This window comes from Epinephelus moara, chromosome 24, assembly GCF_006386435.1.
Source record: "Epinephelus moara isolate mb chromosome 24, YSFRI_EMoa_1.0, whole genome shotgun sequence".
In the NCBI taxonomy this organism is placed as follows: Eukaryota; Metazoa; Chordata; class Actinopteri; order Perciformes; family Serranidae; genus Epinephelus; species Epinephelus moara.
In genome coordinates, this window is record NC_065529.1 from 48457357 (window position 1) to 48480317 (window position 22961).

Below are 22961 nucleotides of genomic sequence, written 5' to 3' on the forward strand. Positions count from 1 at the left end.
CCACAAACCCCTTTTCTTCAGCAGAAAAGCAGGGATGCATGATGTTGTATTTTTTTTGCCAATATCCGATATGCGGATACATAACTTATTTGGCCAATAACTGACGTCGCTATCGATATATCCACTTTTTTCCCTACCTAATTTTAGTGATCGTCAAGTCTCTTCTGTAGTGGAATTAATATTATGCATGTATACGTTTATTGAGATGGAGACATGAAATACAATACTTTTCAGTGTCTGTAATATAATTTGATTGTGCAAAATAAGATAAAGCACGTTGGCTGATTCTAATAGTTCACTTTAAAGCCAACGTAAGCCCCTACGATGATGTACCGATATTATCAGCATGTCGGCCGATTCCGAGATTTCATTTTAAAGCCAGTATCGGCCCACACAGATAATACGCCAACATTATCGTGCATCCCTACAGAAAAGCAGTGGTAGGGTGCTGGGGAGCGCTTAATTAAAAAAGCACTACCGGCATGTGGGTTTTGTTTCTATGAAAATACCTTGACATTAGCATTCGCTCGGTAGCTAACGTCACACCACATTAACAGGGTTGAATACACGGTTAACAACAAGCTTACTCTCACAAGCAACATCCAGCATCTGATGGCTGATCTGCTCCCACAAACAGGCTTTTCTGTCTTTGTTGTGACAGAAGCCGAGCTTAAGGAACAGTAGTGACATCACCAGCACCTTTCTGAAAAATTAAGAAATATTTTAAACTAGAATGGCTGGGAGCAGCTGCACAAAAGAGGCAGAGCGTTCTGAAAAATTATGCTGGGTGCTCTGCTTTTCCTCTTGGCAGATGCATATGCTCTTTCCCTAATGAGAACTGAAAAAGGACGCCAGTGTTAAGAAAGAGTGCTGTGTGTACAGAGACGGAAATATGTATGAATTTTGAGATGCTTACTGCACCCTCACTAACTGGAAGCTTGGTCGATCGACCACAGGAGGTGCTTCTTCTGGATTGTTATCATCATCTACTGAAAAATATTAAGAAGCCAAATGATTAAGCACAACAAAAAGTCAGGATGTACTCTAACAACTATCTATTAAAACCCAGAGATTAACTTAAAATTTCAAGACAAAACCTGAACTTTAAATCCCCAAATGTGTTTCCATAACACAGTCCTTTTAGGCTTGATATGAAACTGAGTTCGACACAGTTTAACACGTTGAGAGGAAAAACTTTATTTAAATTAAAAACCAAAGCAATAATGTAGCAGTGAGCATGTTGAGCACTGCGACAGGAGGCCATACACGCCCACACACACGCCCACACACACACATACACACACACACACACAAATAGGTACACAGTATAAACACCTTAGCCTGTGTCTGACAGCTAAACATAACACTTACAGCAGTGATACACAAGGAAACTTTATGACAGCATTGCCCTTTTGATTACCAATAAACTCCACGCCAGTAAAGATCTGATACGGTTTCCTCAACCAGCACTCTGTATTGCTTATTGATACTGAAAATACTGACCACCTACTGTTAGGTCACCTTATGTATCGCCACGATTTTTACGCTTATCAGCATGTCAAGGTCACAAAAACAAAATACACACCTATCGCACGTAACACAAATTATCTTTCGTACGCCTGACACACACTCCTCACACATCCAGATTATTCTACCCTTTGGAAACTTTCAGCATTTTGTTTTATTTAATTAAAACATGTTTGTGAACTTAATGTTTGGAGAAGAAAATAACGGCAACCCATGCACGGGAAAAACATCAAACAAACAAAAAACAGCAAAAAAACAAAAAGAAGTTCAGATCATGAGTCTGGCTGTAGGGCACATTCACTCAGGGGCAAGAGGAGGAAGAGGAGACGAGGAAGACGATGAGAGGGGCAGCTGCAGAGCACAGTGGGTAATAACAACGGGTCAGTTTCTCAGCATTATTACACCTCTGAGGTGTGTTCGTGTGGCGATGCGGCAAAGAGGAATTATTCACAGCATAGTTATTGATTGTCCAGTGTCTGTGTGCTCTCCTTGTTGAGGATAGCGTTACGTGTGCAGAGCCAAAGTGGCGACAGAGTTTGGTCAGGTTGGACTGTGAAAGGCATGTTGCCCTTTCCTCTAGAGCTTGGGGGCGAACATGTCAAGATACCACCAATTCTTGAACACTACCCGGCTTTAATGTTTGTCAATGACTGCAACGGTAGAAGCAAGCATGGCGGCCAGTGAATCATCCAACACTGTCTGGAGCTTTCAGCAAGTTTGCGTGAATTTTGGCAGTCTGAGGTGGAGATTATTTTCATTCTAAAAAGACGACCCGACAGGTTTTTGGAGAAAGAGACATCTTTCTTGAGCAACATTGGAAGTAAACAAGCCAGAGGGCTCGAAGGGAACCAGAATACTGAATCATTGTGGTCATTTTAGGTTGACGTCACACGTGGTGGATTTATCGTTTAATTTTCATTCAAACGTTGGAATGAAAAGCTGTAAAAAGTGAAATTCTTCTTTCCTCAAGTTCATGACCCCCCCCCCCTTCCTTTTACATTAAAGTATACACAGTGTCTCCTCTGACATTGGTTCCCCCTCCTCTCCTCCTACCACCTCAAATTCAAGTCTGTCTTTCTTTACAGCATGGCAAAACAGCCCCCCCCCCCCCATAATCCTCCGAAACTGGCTCTTCTCCTCCTCAACACCACCTTTGGCTGAGCACGCTTTTTACTTGCGGTATTCCCCTCCAGCAGTCCTTCAACACCGCTCTCCCACCCCCAAAGTCGAGCCTATCCCCTCTTACAGCGTGGCAGTATCATTCTCCGGCAATGCCTCGTCACCCTTCGCACCCCCCCGTTCCCCCTTTCTGATATCTCCTCCCCCTTTCTCGCTCCTAGGTCCCAACAATCGCTGGGTCGTGGGCAGCATCCGGCAGTGCTGCGTCCTGGCAGTGGTAGAGGAAGCAGTTGCCCCAGCAGCTATAGCAGATGAGGAAGAGGGCAGCCAGGAAGACCAAGGCACAGATGGTGCAGGGCTTCCTCTCCAGCAAGAAGCTGAGCAGGTAGAAGCCCATGAACATGGAGTGGTTAAACCACAGCGCTGGGTTCAGCGGCTTAGGGATGAGCAGCACGGGGAGTAGCCACTGTAAGCAATACATTGTCTCTTTTTATGAAGCACGTTGGCACAGGGTCTCTGTTCAACTGGTACAGTTCAATCCTGGGTTGATTGAGGTCGCTGAAGGATGAGGATGGAGGAGACTTGGAGTGGGGCGGGGGGCAACACACCTTAGCAGATGGGAAGATGTGGGAGAGTCGTTCTATCCGACAGAGCTGGGGTGATGGAGGAACAGGTCACAGAAGCCAGATGTTTCGTCGTCAGGTCATCCCTGGAGAGCAGAGGACAGAGAAGAGAAAAGTCTGAGGATTTTAAATCCTAAGCATCTGAAAAGTTTGGCCAACTAGGGCTGCAACTGATACTTATTTTAATCAACGAATCTGCCTTTTATTTTGTTGATAACTATTGATTGTTGTATTTGATTGTTCGAGTTCTATTTGCTAATAAAAGGGAAACTTCCAAGAGCCCAGAGGGATGTCATTATATTCAATTTACTGTCACATGACAAAGAAAAGCAGCAAATCCTCATGACTGAGGAACTGGAACAAGGCAATTGTTTGACAATTTTTGGCTTGAAAATTGACTGGGGAAAAAAAATTGATTCTCAAAATAGCGGCTGATATTTTTTATGACAATCGAGTACTGTTTTAGCTCCGGCTAGGGCTGCTAAATTAATTTATCCTAATCACAGGAGCTGCATTTTTTTGTTAAAGGTAAAATATGTCACAGCATATCAATAAAAATAAAGTATCATTGTGCTACAGAGATGCCCTGGCCTACAAATCATATCACAGACATAAGGAAAAATGCTTGTTTGGTACAGACTGCAGTAATTATCATCTCAACATCATTTTATATTCTTTTTAGCGAAAATTAATTAATGAATCAATATCAACAACATCCATCAAAATAATTGCTATATAACTTTTTTTTTTTACATATCGTGCAGCTGTAGCTCCAGCCTAAACACCCTGTGAGTGTACTAGTACTGCTAAAAGAAAATGATTATTAGATAATATATACACACACAATAACCAACAATGACTATTTGTATGGACAAAGCCATTTATAGCAAATCCATATACAGCAAATCCTGTATACGTGCAACAGAGCAAAGCTTGATAGAAACTCACTTTCACTGTAAAGCTGAAACAATTTGTTGATTGTTGACTGTTCTTAGACTTCTATGATATCAATAAGATTAGAGTTTTGAACAAGTTTATTGGACAAACAAAGCAATATGGGTTTTGCAAAATTGTGATGCGCCTTTTTCATTTAAAAAAAATAATAATAAATTTCTGACATTTATGGACTAACAATAAAGAGAATCACAGAAATAATCCCCCCATAAATAAAAAATGACATTTCATTTACACTTTTTACACATGCTGACCATGCCACTTTGGCAAGAGAAGACTCACAGTGCCTCACAACATTAGAGTGTGAACCCAAAACTCCATCTTTATGAATCACCTGCCTTTCATGCACACTTCTCTAGGAGCCACTCCTTTAACAGCTACACAAGACTGCACATTTGGCACAGGCATCACATTTGTGTTTATAAATAAACTCTTAAATACATATGGGCTTTAGAGGAAACAGGTGAAATTTCAGACCTATTTATAGACTAGCTATCACACTAAAAGGATAGAGTTCACCTGACATGAAATTTAGGCAGGATAATGTTTCATATTACAATCGGGTTTGGCAGCTAAAGCTCCCACAATAACCAAGACGTGACTAATCAGTGTCCCAGCCCATGATTTAGAATAAAGTAAACATTTAGCCAAGTATTGCCAAGGCTTACTTCCTTGTAAGGGCCTGAAACTCGTAGCATAGCCGCTCGGCTAACGTTAATTAGCTACGCACTAAGCAGCCCCATGCTATTATACGAATACCAAATGACTAATATAAAGTGTCTAACGACATTAATGGGTTTGACTTATTATAATGAAGCAAAACAATTCACTTTAATGTGAGTCGGAGTCACAAACTGCGGTGACACTGGCGTTAAAGCAGCTGGTCTCAACAGGAAAACTGGCTGCGGCTGGATGAAGGACAAAAGCAGAGTTGCTGTCAGTTACAGCTGCTAGCATGACTACTACTGACTACCTCCTGTTCACATAACTTTAAACACAATCATGTTGCTATAACTAACTAGCATTAATATTAGCTAGCTATCAAGGTTGATTCGCAAACATTCAACTAAACAACTTACGTTCACTTGCAGTTGTGACCCGAGTAAGTTCGCTAACGTTAGTTGAGTCTAGCTAACGTTGTTAACAATCGTCTAGGTTAGTCAAATAAGGACACACTGTCTGGTTATTTATTTTGTTACTTGACGTCACATTGACTGCCCAATCTTGAAACTAGTTGACAAGAAACGATCAGATTAGCCCACTCCCAGATGTACGGATAACGGGACAGAACCAAACCCCGTTCAACAAACAACTAATTTAAATGTTGTCAGGCTTGTAGTTGAAATCAAACGCACTATGAAACATCATACAAATTAATTTTAGAGCCCGACCAATCGCTCGTTATTTCGGCATACAGCATGTAAACTAAAGAGCACTTTAATTAACTCATTTTAACATTTAAAACTGTCTCAGCTACACTCGCCTTACACAAATAATGTTAGCCTTCGCAGTGGGCGGTAACGTTAGCTAGCAGCGTGAGCCACTTCTAAAAGTAACGTTAGCACGTTTTAAGGATTCAATCAATCTGCTCGGTGGTTGAACTGTCCGATTGTGACATAACTGTCAACAGTTGAGTCGTTTTCTAAGTTACAAGCAAGGCCAGTACAAACCGCCAACGTGGAAGGGTAGTTTGGCATTAGCATTCTCTCCGTAGACGAAACAGCACTACGTAGCTAGGTTAGCTTAAAAATAAAAATATCAAGCGCCTGTATTGTAGCGTGAACAATGCAGCTAGCCATCAAAGTGACACAGACTGACGTATCTGTAAGATCTGTGGTCTGTGTTTTAATGTATTTGTAACAGAAATTGGACAAACCTGACGTGTTTAGGGCTCATTCTCAGCAGAGGGTAACCATCAACACCAGTCCTGTCTGCACTGCTGACTGCGAACATAGCAGCCGTTTAGCGACAAATTAGCTTTAGCTTCAAGGACCCCTGGTGCAAAGCTGAGGCCAAGCAGGCAGTTTTAGAGGACTGAGCTCTGCCTGACTACATATCACTGCACTGTGGCAGGTTATATTCACCAGTCAGCAGCAGTGGAGGAAGTATTCAGATATTTAACTTAAATAAAAGTAGGCCTACTATATAGCACATTGAAAATACTATGTTTGAGTCATGTATTTAAGTAAACGTATGAATCTGAATCAGCTTTATTGGCTAAGTGTGCACACATAGAGGAGATTAGTAGATGGAGCACACTTATATTCACATTGACAGTGATGATATTTACATGTTAAAAATCTGTATTAACTGTAAAAGTATGTACAATACACCGATCAGCCAAAACATTAAAGCCACTGACAGATGAAGTGAATAACTTTGATTATTTTGTTCCAGTGCATTGTTCTGCTGGGAAACCTTTGCTTCTGGCATTCATGTGGATACCACCTGACATGTTCCACCCACTCAAACACTGTTGCAGACCAAGTACCCCCCCTCATGGCAACAGTACTCCCCAATGGCAGTGGCCCCCCAGCAGGATAATGCACCATGCCACACTTCAAACATGGCTCAGGAATGACCCAAGGAATGTGACAAAGACCTCAAAGTGTCAACCTGGCCTCCAAATTCTCCAGATCCCAGTCTGAATGAGCATCTGTGGCACATGCCATTAACCCACCTCACAACCCACTGGACTAAATGGATCTGCCGCCAACGCACTGGTGCCAGACACCGCAGGACACTCCCAGAGATCCTGTGTCCATGCCTCCACAGGTCAGAGCCAAGTCCGATCCAAGGAGGCCCCACCTTGGATTAGGGGTACATCTGGGGTACCGGCACATCACAAGAATCCTTGAGCAGATTGGGACCTGGGCTGTTGAATACATCTTTGTTGATGCTACATACTTAAGTCATGTCTGCATGACTGTCGCTTTTGGCCAGGAGAAGATGTCTTCAGGTGGTGTCCAACTTTCACTGGGCGTTTAAAAAACCACAACGCCCTCCAGTTGGCGGGCCCGGCAGTGATGGCCAGTCACTGGCCCCCAGCTCAACTCCTCCCTCCTATTCCAGAGCCAACAAGATGCTCTTTCCGCTGCCTCCCCCAACCTGCGGACAGCTGTCTTCCTCTCCCTTCCTGCTACTCCCAGAGCTGTGAGTGTCTTCCACACAGACTGTGCCGGGAATCCCCTGCACCCGACCTCAACTGGGAATAGCCAGGCCTGCCATCCCTCATCCCTGCACTGCTCGACAAGGTCCTGGTACTTGGAAGCCTTCCTCTCGTACGCCTCCTCACATCTGTCTTCCCACGGGACCATCAGTTCGATCAGGATGATCGTTTTTGCCTCCTCTGACCACAAGACCAAGTCAGGCCTCAGCGATGTTTGCACAAACTGGGGGAAGACTAGTCTCTTTCCCAGGGAAATTTAGAAGCCAGGTTGACACCTTGAGCATTTTGTAACGCTCCACAGGTAATTTCTAAACAGTTTTTGTAGAGTGACATGCTGCTTTTTTTCTGCTGGTGCAGAAAACTGTTTCCTGGGACCATTGCATTTTTGCATGAACAGTTATCAGAACAATATAATTTGCCATCGATGGACTAATAGGTTCAGCTCTACTTGTATGGTTTCATATGTTTCATGTGCAAAAATCTCAATTTGTAAAGTAAGTAAAGCTGCCAAATGAATGTAGTGAAATAAAAAGTAGAGACTTGATGCTTGTATAAAGGACAGTTTAAGATTATGCCAGGCTCATTTTGCAAGTATATTACGGCCCATATTCCTCTGTCCCATTGACATCCATTGTGACCTCAAAACTGTCAAGCATCAGTGGGTCACACAGTAGTACTGCGTGAGAAACTGATTGTTGATTTTGGTATTTTCATGGTATTTGTTAACAATAACAAAACAAGAAAGATATCACCTGCCATATTGTTTAAAACACAATTTTGTCTAAGCATCCACCTCTGGGGCCAAAAACTGAAGCCAACTTGGAAGTGCCAAAAACTGCAGTTCTTTGAATGACCACTTGAGGCTGACTCCAGGAGTTACTCAGTCCCCATAGACCCCCATGTTCAAATGTCAATCTTTACAGCAGAAATTAACATGTTTATAGCCTGGTACAAAAACAGCTTGGGTCTGTATAGCTAGCTTCGTGATAACTGCATGGGGGTGGACTTCTATTTAACTCACCCAGTTACATTTTATTAAGGTTTAAGTCATGCATATTTAAGGGTGGGGCCGCTTGACTGACAGGCTGTCTGCCAGCTGTCACCAAAGTCTATGCATCAGATCCACCCCTCGCTCCTCACCCTCACCCTCCCATCCAAATATGGTCACCTCTGGCTCCAAAAAAGCAAGACTGCAACAGCCGAAATACCAAACTCGAGGCTTCAAAAAAGGAGTCCACAAGCCAGTGGGTGGCGTCACAGTAGCTACGTCTGTTATTTTATAAAGTCTGATTTTGACACAAGAGTCCTCTTTAAGGTAAGGCCAAAAAATAGATTAAAAAAATGCAGGACCCAAAACAACAAATCATTTGTCTATTCTTATATTTTCTAGACTCAATTATTGGGAAAGTTCAGGGTTGCGGGAGCAAGAAATGACAAGAAATTACATTTTCTCCAAACTTTATTTCTCATGTTTAACTTATTACACAGACAAACAAAAGAGTAAGACAGTACATGATAAAAATGCATATAAATAGACATACAAAAAAAGTGTAAAATAAATTAACAGAAATAAAATACCTGGGATGGATGAATAAAAATTTAACAAAACGTTTACCTGGTTAAAAATCTTACCAGGAGTCTCACTTTGTTATTTTTATACAGACAAAGGGTCACTTGTTTTTTGCTACAACTGAATGCCTATCGACTTGCACTAGCACCGCTAACAAATGCAAACACACATGAGGCTGCTATCAGATTCTGAGAAGAAAAAACATCGGTGAGAATTTAAATGATCAGAATCTGTAAAGCGTTCAGTCGAAAAGCAACAAAATTCGTCTCCACCAAACTTTCCCATTCAGGGTTTCAGCAAATAAAAGCAACAGAAGCTGTATGTTTTCTTATATTGGTGCTCGCTGCAGTGCTGAAAGCTACATGCTCGTCTATTCTGTCGTCCAGTGGAGGACAAGAGGACTGTTGTCCTGCCGGCATCGTGTGCTCTTAGAAACAGATAATCTACATCGCGGGGAGTCATTCAGGATGGACGCTCGTGAGCTCCTTTATGTCCTGAATGCTCCATGAATCCTGCTTAGCTGACAAAGTGCATATCAATCAGCGTAGTTTATAGTGAAGCCATATACAGTATTGTTACATCGAGAAAAAGTCAGAGTAAAAGAGCCGAAACACAGGCAACATCTTGATGAAATGCAGATGGGCAATACTACCTGTAACAGGAATGGAGACCGACAACTGCAGGAACAAAATCATCATTAAAAAAATCAATCTGAATAAAAGTACACAAAAAACAATGTTGAATAGCTGCAACTAATTCTCCATCTCCATTCCAGTTAACTGAACAGTGACTCGAGTCGTCTTACGGAGAACCAGACAGAAATATTTCAAATGATGTCTGCCCATCTGATGTGTGATATTACTGTGTGTGCTGTTTGGTAACTAGCCAATGTTTTATTACTGGTGCCCCTGAACTTTTCAAGTCCAGTATGAGTCCCATTGAAGGCCAGACACCCCAGGTAAAAACAGTTTTTAATGCACTGGTCAATTTCGAGATTTGGGGCTATTTTGCTTCCTCTTCTTCTTCTAGTCTTCTTTCAGAATAGTGAAAGGAAAACATCCAAAGAACACATCTTCAGATTTATGCTCTGGAAACGTATGTAAAAAAGTTTTAATTAGATGCATAATTTGCATATTCACGTAAAATTTCAGGAAAAAATTGGAATACAAAAATAATTGTCCCAAATATAAATAATCAACTGAGGAAGCTTTCCGCAGATATTTAGTCGTGAAAATCTTTACCCTAGTTTATTCCTTTGTTGTCTAAAAATGTACGAACTTCTCCAATACATATGTTTAGTTTTTTCTCATACTCTGAGCCAAAAATGTCCACTTCAATAACACAGTTTTATTCCTCTCTATATTAAAGAGGGGTTCATTAATATATAATCATAGCCTCATTTATAGAGCATTTTATTGCTAAAAACATGGCAGAAATATATAATAAATATATATTTTTATGGCTGTCAGCAGTACTTTTTGATTTACAGAGTAATAAAAAGAGATATCCAAAATTCCCTATGTAAATTAGTTTACCTGTAATATGAGGACGAAAAGAAAGTGTTTAGATTATTGTTCGGAAATGTACGCAAATCAGCTCATTTTAATTAGATGATACATTTGCATAATTAAATATACAATTTCAGAAAACTTGTAATTTGAAAAACATTTGTCTTACTGTAAGTAATCAGCTGGGGAAGTTTCATGGTGATATTGATCATTTTAAAATTTTACCGTATTCACCTGGGGTGTGTCCCCTCAAATGTTGGTTATGATCCGACATGATTGTAGTAACTCGTATGATTTCAGTGACTATGAATAACCAGAAAGGCTCAGACATGATCGTAGTGTGCAGTAGTGACTTGGACATGACCCTGCTGACTTCGACTTGACTATGTTCATTCACACATGACCGTAGTCGCTTCCAGATGACCATAGTGACTGGGACATTAATACAACTTTGGACATGACTATAGTGACTTGACTGTGTTGACTTGGACTTGACTATGTTCATTCAGAGATGACCATAGGGACTCAGACATGACCAACGTGCCTGGTGTGTAAACACAACTTTAGACATAACTATAGTGACTTGAACATGACCATGTCGACTTGGACTTGACTATGTTCATTCAGACATGACTGTAGGGACTTTGACATGAACGTAGTGCCTGGGGCGTAAACACAACTTTAGACATGACTCTAGAGACTTGAACATGACCGTGCCGACTTGAACTTGACTATGTTCATTCAGACATGACTGTAGGGACTTGGACATAACCATAGTGACTTTGACATGAACAGTGCCTGGGGCGTAAACACAACTTTAGACATGACTCTAGAGACTTGAACATGACCGTGCCGACTTGGACTTGACTATGTTCATTCAGACATGACTGTAGTGACTTTGACATGACTGTAGTGACTGGGGCGTAAACACAACTTTAGACATAACTGTAGTGACTTGAACATGACCATGCCAACTTGGACTTGACTATGTTCATTTAGACATAAGGTGACTCGGGCATGATCACAGTGACTCAAATGGGACTCGGACATGACGGTTTTGATTCAGACATGGACTGGACAATCAAACATGCTGTCATAATCTGGTGTGTTATGTTATTGTTTTATTTTTTGTGCCTTTTGTGACAACTTAGTTGACTTGGGCGTGACTGGAAAGACTTGGATATGGCAGAGGTGATTCAGAGATGAATATACTGATTTGATCACAGCGACTCGAACATGACCATGGTGATTCGGACATGCCTTTGATGACTCAGACTTCAACGTTTAACATTAAAACAACACAGACTTTGGGCTCGACTTGGACTTGGGGTTTGGTGACTAGACTTCAACACTGTAACTAGATATTTTTTGTTCAGGCTTTTGGCCTCTAGATGTTGCCCATGTGTCATCGCCTCAAGAGTTAGCCCGGAGCGTACAGCAGCCATTCCAACACTATTGAGAAAAAAAGCATATTAGGCTAACAGGACGTAAATATAGCAATCACATGACTGGTTGTAGAGTGAACAGTAAACATCCTCGGCGGTTACAACCATTCCTATGAGCAAAACAGAGATATTTCTGTCACTGTATGTAATACATTTAACATGATGCAGCATTTCAATGATGATAGTCGCTATTTCCAAGAGGAATCGATAAAGTGCCAAAACCTTACTTTCAAAGTTGCTACAGGCTGTACTTCCTGTTCAGTGAGGAGAAGCTAAGAGGAGTCGCTGTTGTCTCAGGAGTCAGACATCAGGGTGAAACCACTGAACATCTCTTAAGTTTTAATGTTTTTAAGGGAAGTTCTTGATTTAACTTAATGAATTTTCTATATTCTTGATTTTACTTCAGCTCTACGCGAAATTCAGAGTTGTCTGCACACAGTTCTCAATATGCAAGTGACTGAGCCAGCAGCTAGCAGCTAACAGTGCTAACTTGGTAAGCAGTGCTAAACAACAGCAACATTCTTAAACTTCATGAATTTTGGATATTCTTGATTTAACTTGATCTCTATGGATAATTCAGAGTTGTCTGTACACGGCACTCAACATGGAGGGGGCTGAGCCAGCAGCTAGCAGCTAATGGTGCTAAACAATGGCAACATTCTTTGACTTCATGAATTTTGGTTATTCTTGATTTAACTTTGACTCTATGTCAAAATTCAGAGTTGCCTGCACATGGTTCTCAGCATTAAGGTGGCTGAGCCAGCAGCTAGCAGCTAACGACGCTAAACAATGGCAACATTCTTTGACTTAATAAATTTTGGATATTCTTGATTTAACTTGCGCTCTCTGTGAAATTCAGAGTTGTCTGCACGTAGTTCTCAATATGGAGGTGGCTGGGCCAACAGCTAGCAGCCAACAGTGCTAAACAAAAACAACATTCTTTAACTTCATGAATTTTGGATATTCTTGATTTAACTTGGGCTCTATGCGAAATTCAGAGTTGTCTGCACACAGTTCTCACAATGGAGGTGGCTCAGCTGGCAGCTAGCAGCTAACAGTGTTAACTCCGTAAGCAGTGCTAAACAACAGCAACATTCTTAAACTTCATGAATTTTGGATATTCTTGAATTTACTTGGGCTCCACGTGAAATTCAGAGTTGTCTGCACACAGTTCTCAACATGGAGGTGGCTCAGCTGGCAGCTAGCAGCTAACAGTGTTAACTCCATAAGCAGTGCTAAACAACAGCAACATTCTTAAACTTCATGAATTTTGGATATTCTTGAATTTACTTGGGCTCCACCTGAAATTCAGAGTTGTCTGCACACAGTTCTCAACATGGAGGGGGCTGTGCCGGCAGTGAGCAGCTAACAGTGGTAACTCAGTAAACAGTGCTAAACAACAGCAACATTGCTAACAGAGCTAACCATGTTAACCAAGGGAAACTGGTGGATGCTACCTCTCCGCAATGACACTGGTAACTGTGAGTGCAGTGCAAATTGGCAGCAATGAGCTAACCAGTGGCATGTTCACATATACTAACACGCACGTGCAGCCGGACCGGTTTATCACAACAAACCGCAGAGAAGCTCTGATTACAAAATACACACAAGGTAGCGTGACTTTGTTCTCTGCTTAGGATGCCATCACTCCAAGTTTCCTGTGAGCATTTTGTCACAGAATTTGGCTTAATGTGAAATAAAATATCAACTGTTCCCAATGTTGCTGCTTAAGACTTTAGAGCTTCTTTACATTCAAACGTTAATGGTGGGAAAAGGTGCTTTTTAGAAGGATTTTTGTCACTAGTTTCATGTTTTGTTTGCCACTTGCAGGCAAAGTGCAAAAAGCTAAAAGCATAAGGCACGCTAAACAAATGATGTTATCTATCATCAAGTAGGGACATGAAGCTTTCCCAATCAGAGGTCCAACTTTGTTTCAAAAGTTGGACATTTTTCGAGATTAAGAGAAGTTTGTCTTTCCATGAATTCAAATTTTAAAGAGGCTGACATAAACCCCAGTGTCTGATATCCATGAAGATATCAGTGACTCCTCCTGCTAACCTCCTCCTAACCTCCTGACTGGAAAACATTTATATTACTCAGGCTTTACTTTTCTCTCCTTCTGTCTTTGTTCTCCTTTTCCTCCTTTTTTTTATCTTCCATTTTCTTTATTGCCTTCTTCTTCTTCTTTTTCTTCTTCTTCTTCTTCTTCCTTTTAAGCTCCACTTATCATCTGTCTATCAATAACCTGTCTCTCAGAGATGTGTGTCCTGCTCTTCTTCCTCCTCCTCGGTCGCTGCTTGATTGACAAACACCTGAAAGGAAAAAAAAGGATGAGAGGTTTCCTGTTGTTTGCCGAGCACAATAAAATTAATTCTCCCAAAGAAAAAAAGAGACCATCCATATGAGTCATCCAATCACCTGCCAGCGACTGCTCTCCTCCCCGCCTCGTTCTCCTCCTCCTGCAAGCCCGTTGGTCGTCGGCTTCTTCTCCTGCAACTCACGCTGATTGTCATTGGTCACGTCTAGCATGGGGTTGTCGTGGCAGCCGTTCTCCACAAAGTGAAGTTCTTCAGCGCGAAACTGTGAGGTAAAAAATAAGTGCTGAAGGATAAGGATAAGGATTCTGTTTGTGCACCTTTATATGAGTGTTAACAGCGAGAACAAAATTGTACTCAAGCAAAGTACTTGAGTAAATGTACTTCATTACATTCCACTACTGGGTGTTTACCTACCGTAGTTTTGGTTGCAGGAAGTCGTCTTTGCCAGCAGATGTAAATGAATCCAGATGTGATGATGACCATGCAGATGGAGCCGATGATGACCAGCACCACAAACAGCTTGCCGTAGTCGCTGCGTGTTTGACTGGGACGAGACTGGCAGCTACTGGCAGCGCTGTAGTTCTGAATGCCCACCTGATGAAGCAAACACACCAGTCACACAGCAGTTCAAATCTGTTTTATTTAGTTTTTTAGTCGAGCTTTTTTGTTTTGTTTTGTTTTATTACAGTTTTTAAATCCATTTAATTGTTAATACTTTTATTCTTGTATCAGATTGAATGAAATAATTGAATGAACAGATGATAAATGGACCAATCAACTCCTCATCACTGTTACTTAAGTGGTAATTCTTTACCTGGGAGCCAAGGCAACAACACAGCCAATCTTTACCTTAAGTCTAAAGTTTAGACTCTTTCTTGAATGCGAAAACCTACTTGGTAAAAAACCTGATTCTGATTACTCTGTGAATTCCACATGAATTAACAGGTAGAAATCACAATGTGTCCAACAGGAGCAGAAACTTTGTCATCTCTGCTTTCATTTATCATGATGGAGGCATTTTGTGACAGCGCTACAACACCAGGAGATACACACCTACTGTAAAGAAGTAATTTGTCAGTGTACCTTATACAAACTCTTCCTGATCTCTCCCAGCATGCCCAGCACTTCCTTTGCCTCTATCACTCCTGGAAGACACAACACATGTGGAACAATGTTAACACAGTCCTAAAAGCCAACAGCAGTGTCTGTGTGTGTGTTTATACGTGTGTGAATGTGTGGATGAGTTAAGAAGCTCTCAAAACACCATTTAGAACTGAGCCAGTTAGCCAGTCTGCATTTACTGAAGCTTCGTCTTATTTGACAGGTTCTCTTGATGTCTGACATTTGTTACTCATGTTTTAGAAGGCTGGAGGTTTTCTGATATTGCACTCCACACTGGCTGCTGAAAATAACTGCATGTGACGTCAAAACATCTATTTTTGTCTATTTATGCAAAGAAATAAGGCTTCAACACCAGGCTGCTTTTTATAACAAGAATCAAATGTTTCAGAGTGCAGTCTTCAGTCAAGGTTAAAGTGAGCATTAAGGTTAGAAATTTAGTTGACAGGTCTGAAGCTGGGGGAGGCATAAATCTGAAAAAGGAAGAAAGGCAGAATTTGAAAATGCACCCTCCTCCTGCGGCTCTCCCTTCTTTGCCTTAAGCCCCTCACACCAGACAACCATGTCTCTTTGTTTATTAGACCACAAATGAGACAAGAATCGCTATTTTGTCACCCTACGGTCCCTCCATCTTGCTCCTCGCCACTGTGACTGCTTCGCCAGGAGGAGAGCAGGCAGCAGCTCCAGAAAAGGACCTTCTGTCGGCAGTTGTAGCAGCTCGAATTCAACCAGCGCAAACCCCCTGAGCACTGGGTGTCACAGCAGCAACAGAAAGTTTGCAATCCAACAGGGAGCCAGGGCTGTCTGGTTACCTTGAGCTAGGGGTCGCCCTGATTTGATTCAGGTTGCTGCAGCTGCTGTGAGCTCTCCTCCTGGCACGGTGGTCTGTAGTGGCGGGGAGTGAGGTGGAGGACAAGCTGTGATTTTGTCACAGCTTAAGTTTCTTAGGTTATGTTTTTATTTACTTCATTCATTCATGTTGTTTTTTGTCTTACGTTGAAACTCACATTTCCCCTCGTTTCAGATCACCTGTGTGTTTTGCCTCCCTTTGGATGACTTCACCTGTGTCTGATCGTCTGCCCCGCCCTGATTAGCCTCACCTGTGTCTCGTTATCCTTTCCCTCGCCAGATTATTAAGTGTGTGTCTTGTTCTCTCAAAAGGCGTTCCAGCCTTTTGTGTCCCTGTGTCCACTTCTTGTTTTTTTAAATTTTGCCTGTTGATTGACTCTGCCTCTGCCTCATCCCTATTGGATTTGATTGCCTCCGCTGATCGACCTTCGGTGTACTGAACCAACTTTTGACTGAGTTATTTTACCCGAACTGTCTCCAGAGTTGTGCTTTTGAGTCCACTCACACCTGGTTCACCAGTTATTACAATTATGCCAAATATTGTCCAAAAAAGATGAAAAAGAGTTACAGAAAAGAAGGTTACAACACAGAGGCTCACACAGCGTCTGTATTTATTCAGAGAATGTGAATAAACTTATGACGATGGACGTATTTGTTTCGTCCTATATATTATAGATATGTTATAGTGTGTGTGAGTGTGTGTGTGTACCGTGCTCAGACGCCACGTTCATCAGCAGCTGGTGTTGCTGGTGTGTCGGCTTACTAAGGTAAAGTACCCATGATCCCTCAGGGCTGTTCATTATTCGAGCAAACACTCGTTCCATGATCTTCAACAGCCGCATGCCCTGATCCACACGAAACTCCTCCTGTCACACACACACACACACACACACACACACACACATTTTTCAAGAAGTGACCACCTGATTTTGCTGCAGATATCAAAAAGTTTTTCCATCTGTTTCTCTCTCACACACAATATTACTCATGAACACAAAAATTAATTCACAGACACGAAAAAATTATGTAAAGTCAAAGGAGCACAGTTCTGGCTCCATCCATGTTTCAGTAGCAACCCTGAGGTCACTGCGGTGGCGGGAAGGGTTTGTGTTGCCGCCATGGCGACAGACACCATGGTGAAGGTCCTTCCTCCCTCACCACCACAGACACACACGAACAGATGGCCTCCAGCAGCTGCGTCTGTAAAACTGAACTGAACTCATTCACTGTTTGTCTGACAGAGTGGGAGAGAAGCCCGGCTCCAACATCTTGGTGCCAATACCGAACTTTATTAAGTTTTTCTGTTGATAATCATGCAGTCAGTGGTGGAGGAAGTATTCAGATCCTTTACCTCTGAAAAAGTACTAATACCACACTGTGAAAATACTTATGCGAAATGCAGCACCTTTAATTTGAACCGTTGTACTTACACAGTTCAAGTTTTGCGTCATGTTGAGGATGACATATCCACGTCCAGCCAGCTCGCTCCAGTCGACACACACCACCTGAAAGATTTGGTCAGGGTTAGAACAATAATATCTGATACATGTGAGACTACAGAGAGCTTTAGATTTAGACTTAGAGAGCTTCACCTGCCGTGCCTCCTCCATCTCATCGATATCACCCTCCGGTAAGAAGACCTCTGTGACCCCGCCTCCCCTGACCTCTGTCCTCTGGGTCTGCAGGGGCGTGGTCTTGTCCAGCCAATCCCAGGACGGGTCGGTGAAGCCGATGGTGGGGGAAGGATCTGTCGTGAGCGGGACGATGTGTCTGATTCTTTTCCCCTCTTCCTCCTCCATCTTTCTCCATCTCTCCTCCTCCTCCTCCTCTTCACTCGTGTCTTGCAGTCGACCCCCTTGAGTGAATATACAAATCAATTTTTATGCAGCGCTGCAAGTCAAAAGCAGTGATTGACATGATTGACAGCTGCGTTAGAGACTCCTCCGCTCTGATTGGTTGTTTTCCTTCAGCTGCAGTTGATTCTAGCAAATGTCATTAGCAGCACGACGAGGACGAGGAGGAAGATGATATATTTCACAGATTATCTGACTCATGTATTACCGTGTGGATGTCGTGATAGTTTCAGCAAATATGACAAAAGGTTCCCACCTTCCAACTCACGTTCTTCCTCTTCCAGCTCCTCCTCCTCCTCCACGCTGGGCTGAAGGGGCTCTCTGCTGGGAGCCATGCCAACCTCTGCCACAGTGGGATTCTGGGTAAATACGCCTTTGTGTGCCAGACCGGTTTCTTCCTCTGCCTCCTGCCTCTCTGTCTCTTCATCCTCTGTCTCATCTGCAGAGGTGAACCACAGGATGCTCTTCATCTTTATTCGCAGCACTTTTCTCATGTGATGTTAACACTTTGGATTTAATTCATGGCCGTGTGGTGATCCTGGCAATCTTAGTTAAACAAGTCTAAAAATCAGCGGCCGTGCTGGTGGCAAAGGTGGAAATCATGAATCACTCTGTTAATTTGAGTCATTTCTATTCTGACTCGTAGTCACTTACTGAAAGCTATTATTATTCATTGTGAGGGGAACATGAATTTAATTTAACGGCAATCCACCAAGTAGTTAATGAGATATTTCATTTAAAACCAAATATATCAACCTCAATGTGGCGCTGGAGTAAAAGTTAAGGGATCACCAGAGTCATTAAGATTCATCCTGAGGGGAACATTAATGTCTGAACCAAATTTCACGGCAATCCATCAACAGTTGTTGAGATATGTCAAACAAAATCAAACAGTCAGTCGATAGTTAATCTTCATTTTAAATACCTTTTGTGTAAGTTCCCAGCAGCCCGAAGTCTGTGCCTGTGTCAGTCTCAGGGGTGGCAGTTCCTGCAGCGTCTCCATCAGCAGCAGCAGTCGGCGTAGCAGCAGCAGTAGATGTAGTGCTAGTTGTAGTGATGGAGGAGTGGAGGACTCCATAGCCACTGGAGTGACCATCTTCCTCCGCCTCTGCCTCCCACAGCTCTCTCTCTAAAGGACCCACCTGTGTGGTAGATATCAAGTTAAAGGAAGAAGTTATATGGAGGCACTCGTTGTGGTGAAAGTCAAAGTAGAGTCCTCTGAGAGTCCGGCTGCCATAAATCAGATGAGAGAAGCACTGAGTTGATTTAAAAAATGATATTAATGGACTAAAACTGCTGCATTCAAATAGTCCTTTTTGCTTGGGAAGGTGAGTGAAATGACTTGGAAGTATCGAAGTTGCATCCATTATAAGAGCTGTGGAAATTGTTTTAAATGCTAAGGAAAGGTGCTTCAATGCTGTCTTACTTATCTTCTTTAGCACTGGGTACACTGGACCATACTTTATAAAAGGAAAGGAGATGATGCTGTCCTACAATTCCTTGCGGCAGCAGTATTTAAAACAATGCACCTTTTGGCCATTCACAAAAACAAATGATATGCCTATTGTAATGGTTTTGGGTCCGTGTAGCTCTTTGGAGTTAGACGACAGGAAGAAACTCACTTCCACACGAGTGTGGGATTTCACAAATGCTCATCGTTTATTTTTACATCAACTTAAAAACACTCCAACCTTACCAAGCCCGGTTGTATGGCTACTACCTTTTCATACATGAACAGAATAGTCGCTACACGTACTTAGAACCATCATTGTTGTGTTGGGAGACAAAAGAAAAAGCAGGAGCACATAGGTGTACGTCCGACCAGCGTTGGGTGCGCTTTCAATAGACTCAAATCATAACAGGCACTGCTTGATGACGTTGCTGTTAAGCAACACAGTATACATCATGTTAAAGGCACATTTCATATATTCAACTGTTACACTATCTTGCATAAATCTAACAATTATTTAAATCAATCATACTAATTGGGTTTCATGTGATAAATAATAAATGTAAGTGGACAGGACAACCCCTTCTCATTCCCAGGGCGTGAAATACTAACCCTTTGTCACGCCCCCTCAGTGTCTCACAGCGATGCACAGGGCGCCCTTTAGCTTCTCTATGTGATGCACAGCTGAAACGCATTGGGTGCGTTCATAAATTCAGTCTGACACTCTACACTAAAATGAGAGCGCTGTTTGATTGAAGAAACAGAGCGTTCTATTTCTATATGGATTAAAAGTTACGTGAATCACACATTTACTGTGCTGCTCTCAGAGTGTGGTGCTCTGAATAACAGAACGGTCCAGTTTGTGCCAGAATGTGCCTGGGCGCTTATAGTATTTCAGAATGCATCCAAAGTAATTTGGTTAATGTTGTGAGATGGTTGCAGTTATGTTAGGGCACCAAAGTACTTGGTTAGACTAGAAAAGCGATCATGTTTTGATATGTTACATAATGTGACATTCGTGTGCAATGTCCACACGTAACGTAGCCTATGTAACGGTACATTAAAACAATACTGACCTTGGTGTCATGCGATGTCCTGAATCAAAGTCCAGTTTTGTTTGACCCATCCACCTCCCCTCCCTCCCACTATATGCAGACTTCCTCTCTCTACATACGAAGTCAGTTTCTCTCAGCGTCCAGTATACTGGCAGATGGGTTTACACTGGAGTGAGTTTTAAGCCCAGTGCGTCTCATAAAGACGCTAAAGGGAATGAAAACAGATTGGACAGGAGGGCGAGGAACCACTCCAGCTGACAATCATTTCATTTTATTTTTTTGACTTGTGTCCTGTATTACTTTTTTAGTTTCAATTCCAACCAAGCTGTCCTCGTTTACATTATGTGCATGAAACAACATGGTGAGAACACACGAGGCAAAGTATTTAAGATGCACTTTGAGTGTCCGTCTTCAGAGCATTGTCATTTCATCATTAACTCAATTAACTTAGTGACAGAGCCTTGTGTAATTGCAGTTGGAGTCTCTTGGCACTGTGGTTGACTTTTCTTTAGTCCTTCTGAATTCTCCTTCTCATCTTTCCTTGACCTCACCTGACATTTTCCATCAAGGTCAAGGAAAAGTGTGATATTCGCCGCAGCTTTGAAGTCTTTGCATGCTTTACTTATTTAGTTTCAATTTGCTTTGCTCAGATTTAGGGTTTCCTTTGGCTGTTTTCTTTTGTGGTTTGTGGTAAGAGATGTAAATATAATCTTATCTCTGAGTCCCAGTCCTACACCAGTTAAAACTAAGTTTAATTTTTCGCATTCAGTGCATGAAAGATTCAGAAATTTAGGCCAAATTTCTTTGCTTTTTTTTGTTGGTTGACTTACAGAAGGCACGAAAATGAAATGTATTACAATGTGTTATTTGCAAAGGTAAAATAAATGTAAGAAGTTAAACAGCATTCACATTATTTTTGTTTTGCTTCTTTTTTGGCTGGTTGCAGATCACCAGATTTTGTGATTACAGTGGTGGAAGTAATAGCAGTGTTCACTTAATATTTGTAGTACTGATATTGCAGGAGAAGCTGTAGTAATATAAGTGAGTAGTAGTAATATTTCCAGTAGTAGCAGAGGTTGCAGCAGTAGTAGTAACCGTGATGTTGATGGTGGTAATGGGGGTTATATTTTATATTATAACAAGCAGTAGCAGCAATATTACTGGTTGGACTAAAGGACCAGTAGTGCACTGGAAGAAGTTGTCATAATAGAAGATACTGGCAGAGTTAACAACATGAGCAAATTATTAATTCACATGAAAATATCCAGAGACTGATGTGTATGCTGCCGTTAATTTGTTGATAGAATGTTTAATAAAAACAGCCTTTATCAACACGTTCTTTGCTGTGTCACTTGTCCCACTTCGGCCCATCCAATCAATGTGGGCCAAAGAGACACCACTAATCCTATTAAAGGAGTTAAAGACTAATTAAATTATTCAACACTAGATTAGTAGGTGAGCCCTGGATTACATCTGATTTACTGCGATCTAATTAAAAGTCCAACTGCAGCAGATGACTCCTCATTTTTATGCTGCTGGAAGCTTCAACCCGGCAGTGTGCCACTGTGTAGGAAAATCATCAGATCTGACTTTCTTACCTCCACAGAGCCGACTGCTGTGTGAACTGGGCGTGTTTTGGCATTTACAGTAATGTATCAGTATTTGTATGAGGCGTCTTTATTCCAGTGGCGCCCTCAGAAACTTTTTCTATGGGTGGTCAGATGGGGCCACTGAAAATCTTGGGGATGGAAACACCAAAACCAAAAGTCATAACTGCATTTTAGAAATTTAATTATTTATTATTATGATTCCCATATAATTATTATGCTGTCAGATATCTTGGGAGTTCAAATAAAACCTTTAAAAATGGCCTTGCCAGTTGTTCCCTCGCAAAAATTCAGCCTAACTTTGGAGCATTATTTGGCCTCCTTCCCAACAACGTATGCCGACATATTTGTTGAGCGTGCCACAGCCCCTTAAAGACAGTATGTCTGTCTCACAGTCAAACAGTAAGACATCTGTTCTCACCTCCAGGACCGGGGATGCATGATGCTCCTGTAGCCCAGAATCAAGCACCTCAGCTGGGGATGTGCTCGGCTGGTCGGAGCTGGAGGGGTGGAATGATGGACTGTAGCCTGTGTGACACAAAGAGACATGTCAGATACACGTGTGTGTGTGTGTGTGTGTGTGTGTGTGTGTGTGTGTGTGTGTGTGTGTGTAAACATCTATATAAACCTCTTGTCAGCTGTTCCTTTTTCTACAGTTGTCATTAGGTTTTGACAGTGTGCTTGAATGCAAAGACTCACAGGAGATATACAGTAGTACAATGTATGTCTTTAGCCCTTTTCACACAGGATTAGTGTAACCTGGGCACCTCAGATAATTTGTAATAATTGCAGAAG

At 41.9% G+C, this 22961-nt stretch overlaps 2 protein-coding genes across 4 annotated transcripts in view; both read right to left on the reverse strand.

Moving 5' to 3' along the window:
• Positions 1–1172: 1172 nt before the first annotated feature.
• Positions 1173–6229, reverse strand: blcap (bladder cancer associated protein). 2 transcript variants are annotated; one of them, XM_050037737.1, is made up of 2 exons: positions 6100–6229; positions 1173–3355 (listed from the first exon to the last, which is right to left on the reverse strand). In XM_050037737.1, exon 2 carries the CDS (start codon positions 3125–3127, stop codon positions 2864–2866), a length of 264 nt encoding a protein of 87 aa, XP_049893694.1. In that variant the 5' UTR covers positions 3128–3355; positions 6100–6229; the 3' UTR covers positions 1173–2863. The 2 variants fall into 2 exon arrangements, with proteins under 2 accessions (XP_049893694.1, XP_049893695.1); XM_050037738.1 differs by lacking the exon at positions 6100–6229 and adding an exon at positions 5303–5431.
• A 2634-nt stretch (positions 6230–8863) lies between these two features.
• Positions 8864–22961, reverse strand: part of podxl2 (podocalyxin-like 2) — a 31542-nt gene continuing 17444 nt past the window's right edge. The window contains exons 4-13 of one of the 2 annotated variants that reach the window (XM_050037673.1): positions 22588–22694; positions 18980–19196; positions 18323–18493; positions 17794–18056; positions 17632–17706; positions 16911–17067; positions 15317–15378; positions 14648–14827; positions 14334–14495; positions 8864–14227 (exon numbers count right to left, since the gene is read on the reverse strand). In XM_050037673.1, the coding sequence (XP_049893630.1) occupies positions 14168–14227; positions 14334–14495; positions 14648–14827; positions 15317–15378; positions 16911–17067; positions 17632–17706; positions 17794–18056; positions 18323–18493; positions 18980–19196; positions 22588–22694 (1454 nt within the window). In that variant the 3' untranslated portion in view covers positions 8864–14167. Of the gene's footprint in view, positions 14228–14333; positions 14496–14647; positions 14828–15316; positions 15379–16910; positions 17068–17631; positions 17707–17793; positions 18057–18310; positions 18494–18979; positions 19197–22587; positions 22695–22961 lie in introns of both variants that reach the window. The other variant, XM_050037672.1, reaches the window with a different exon arrangement.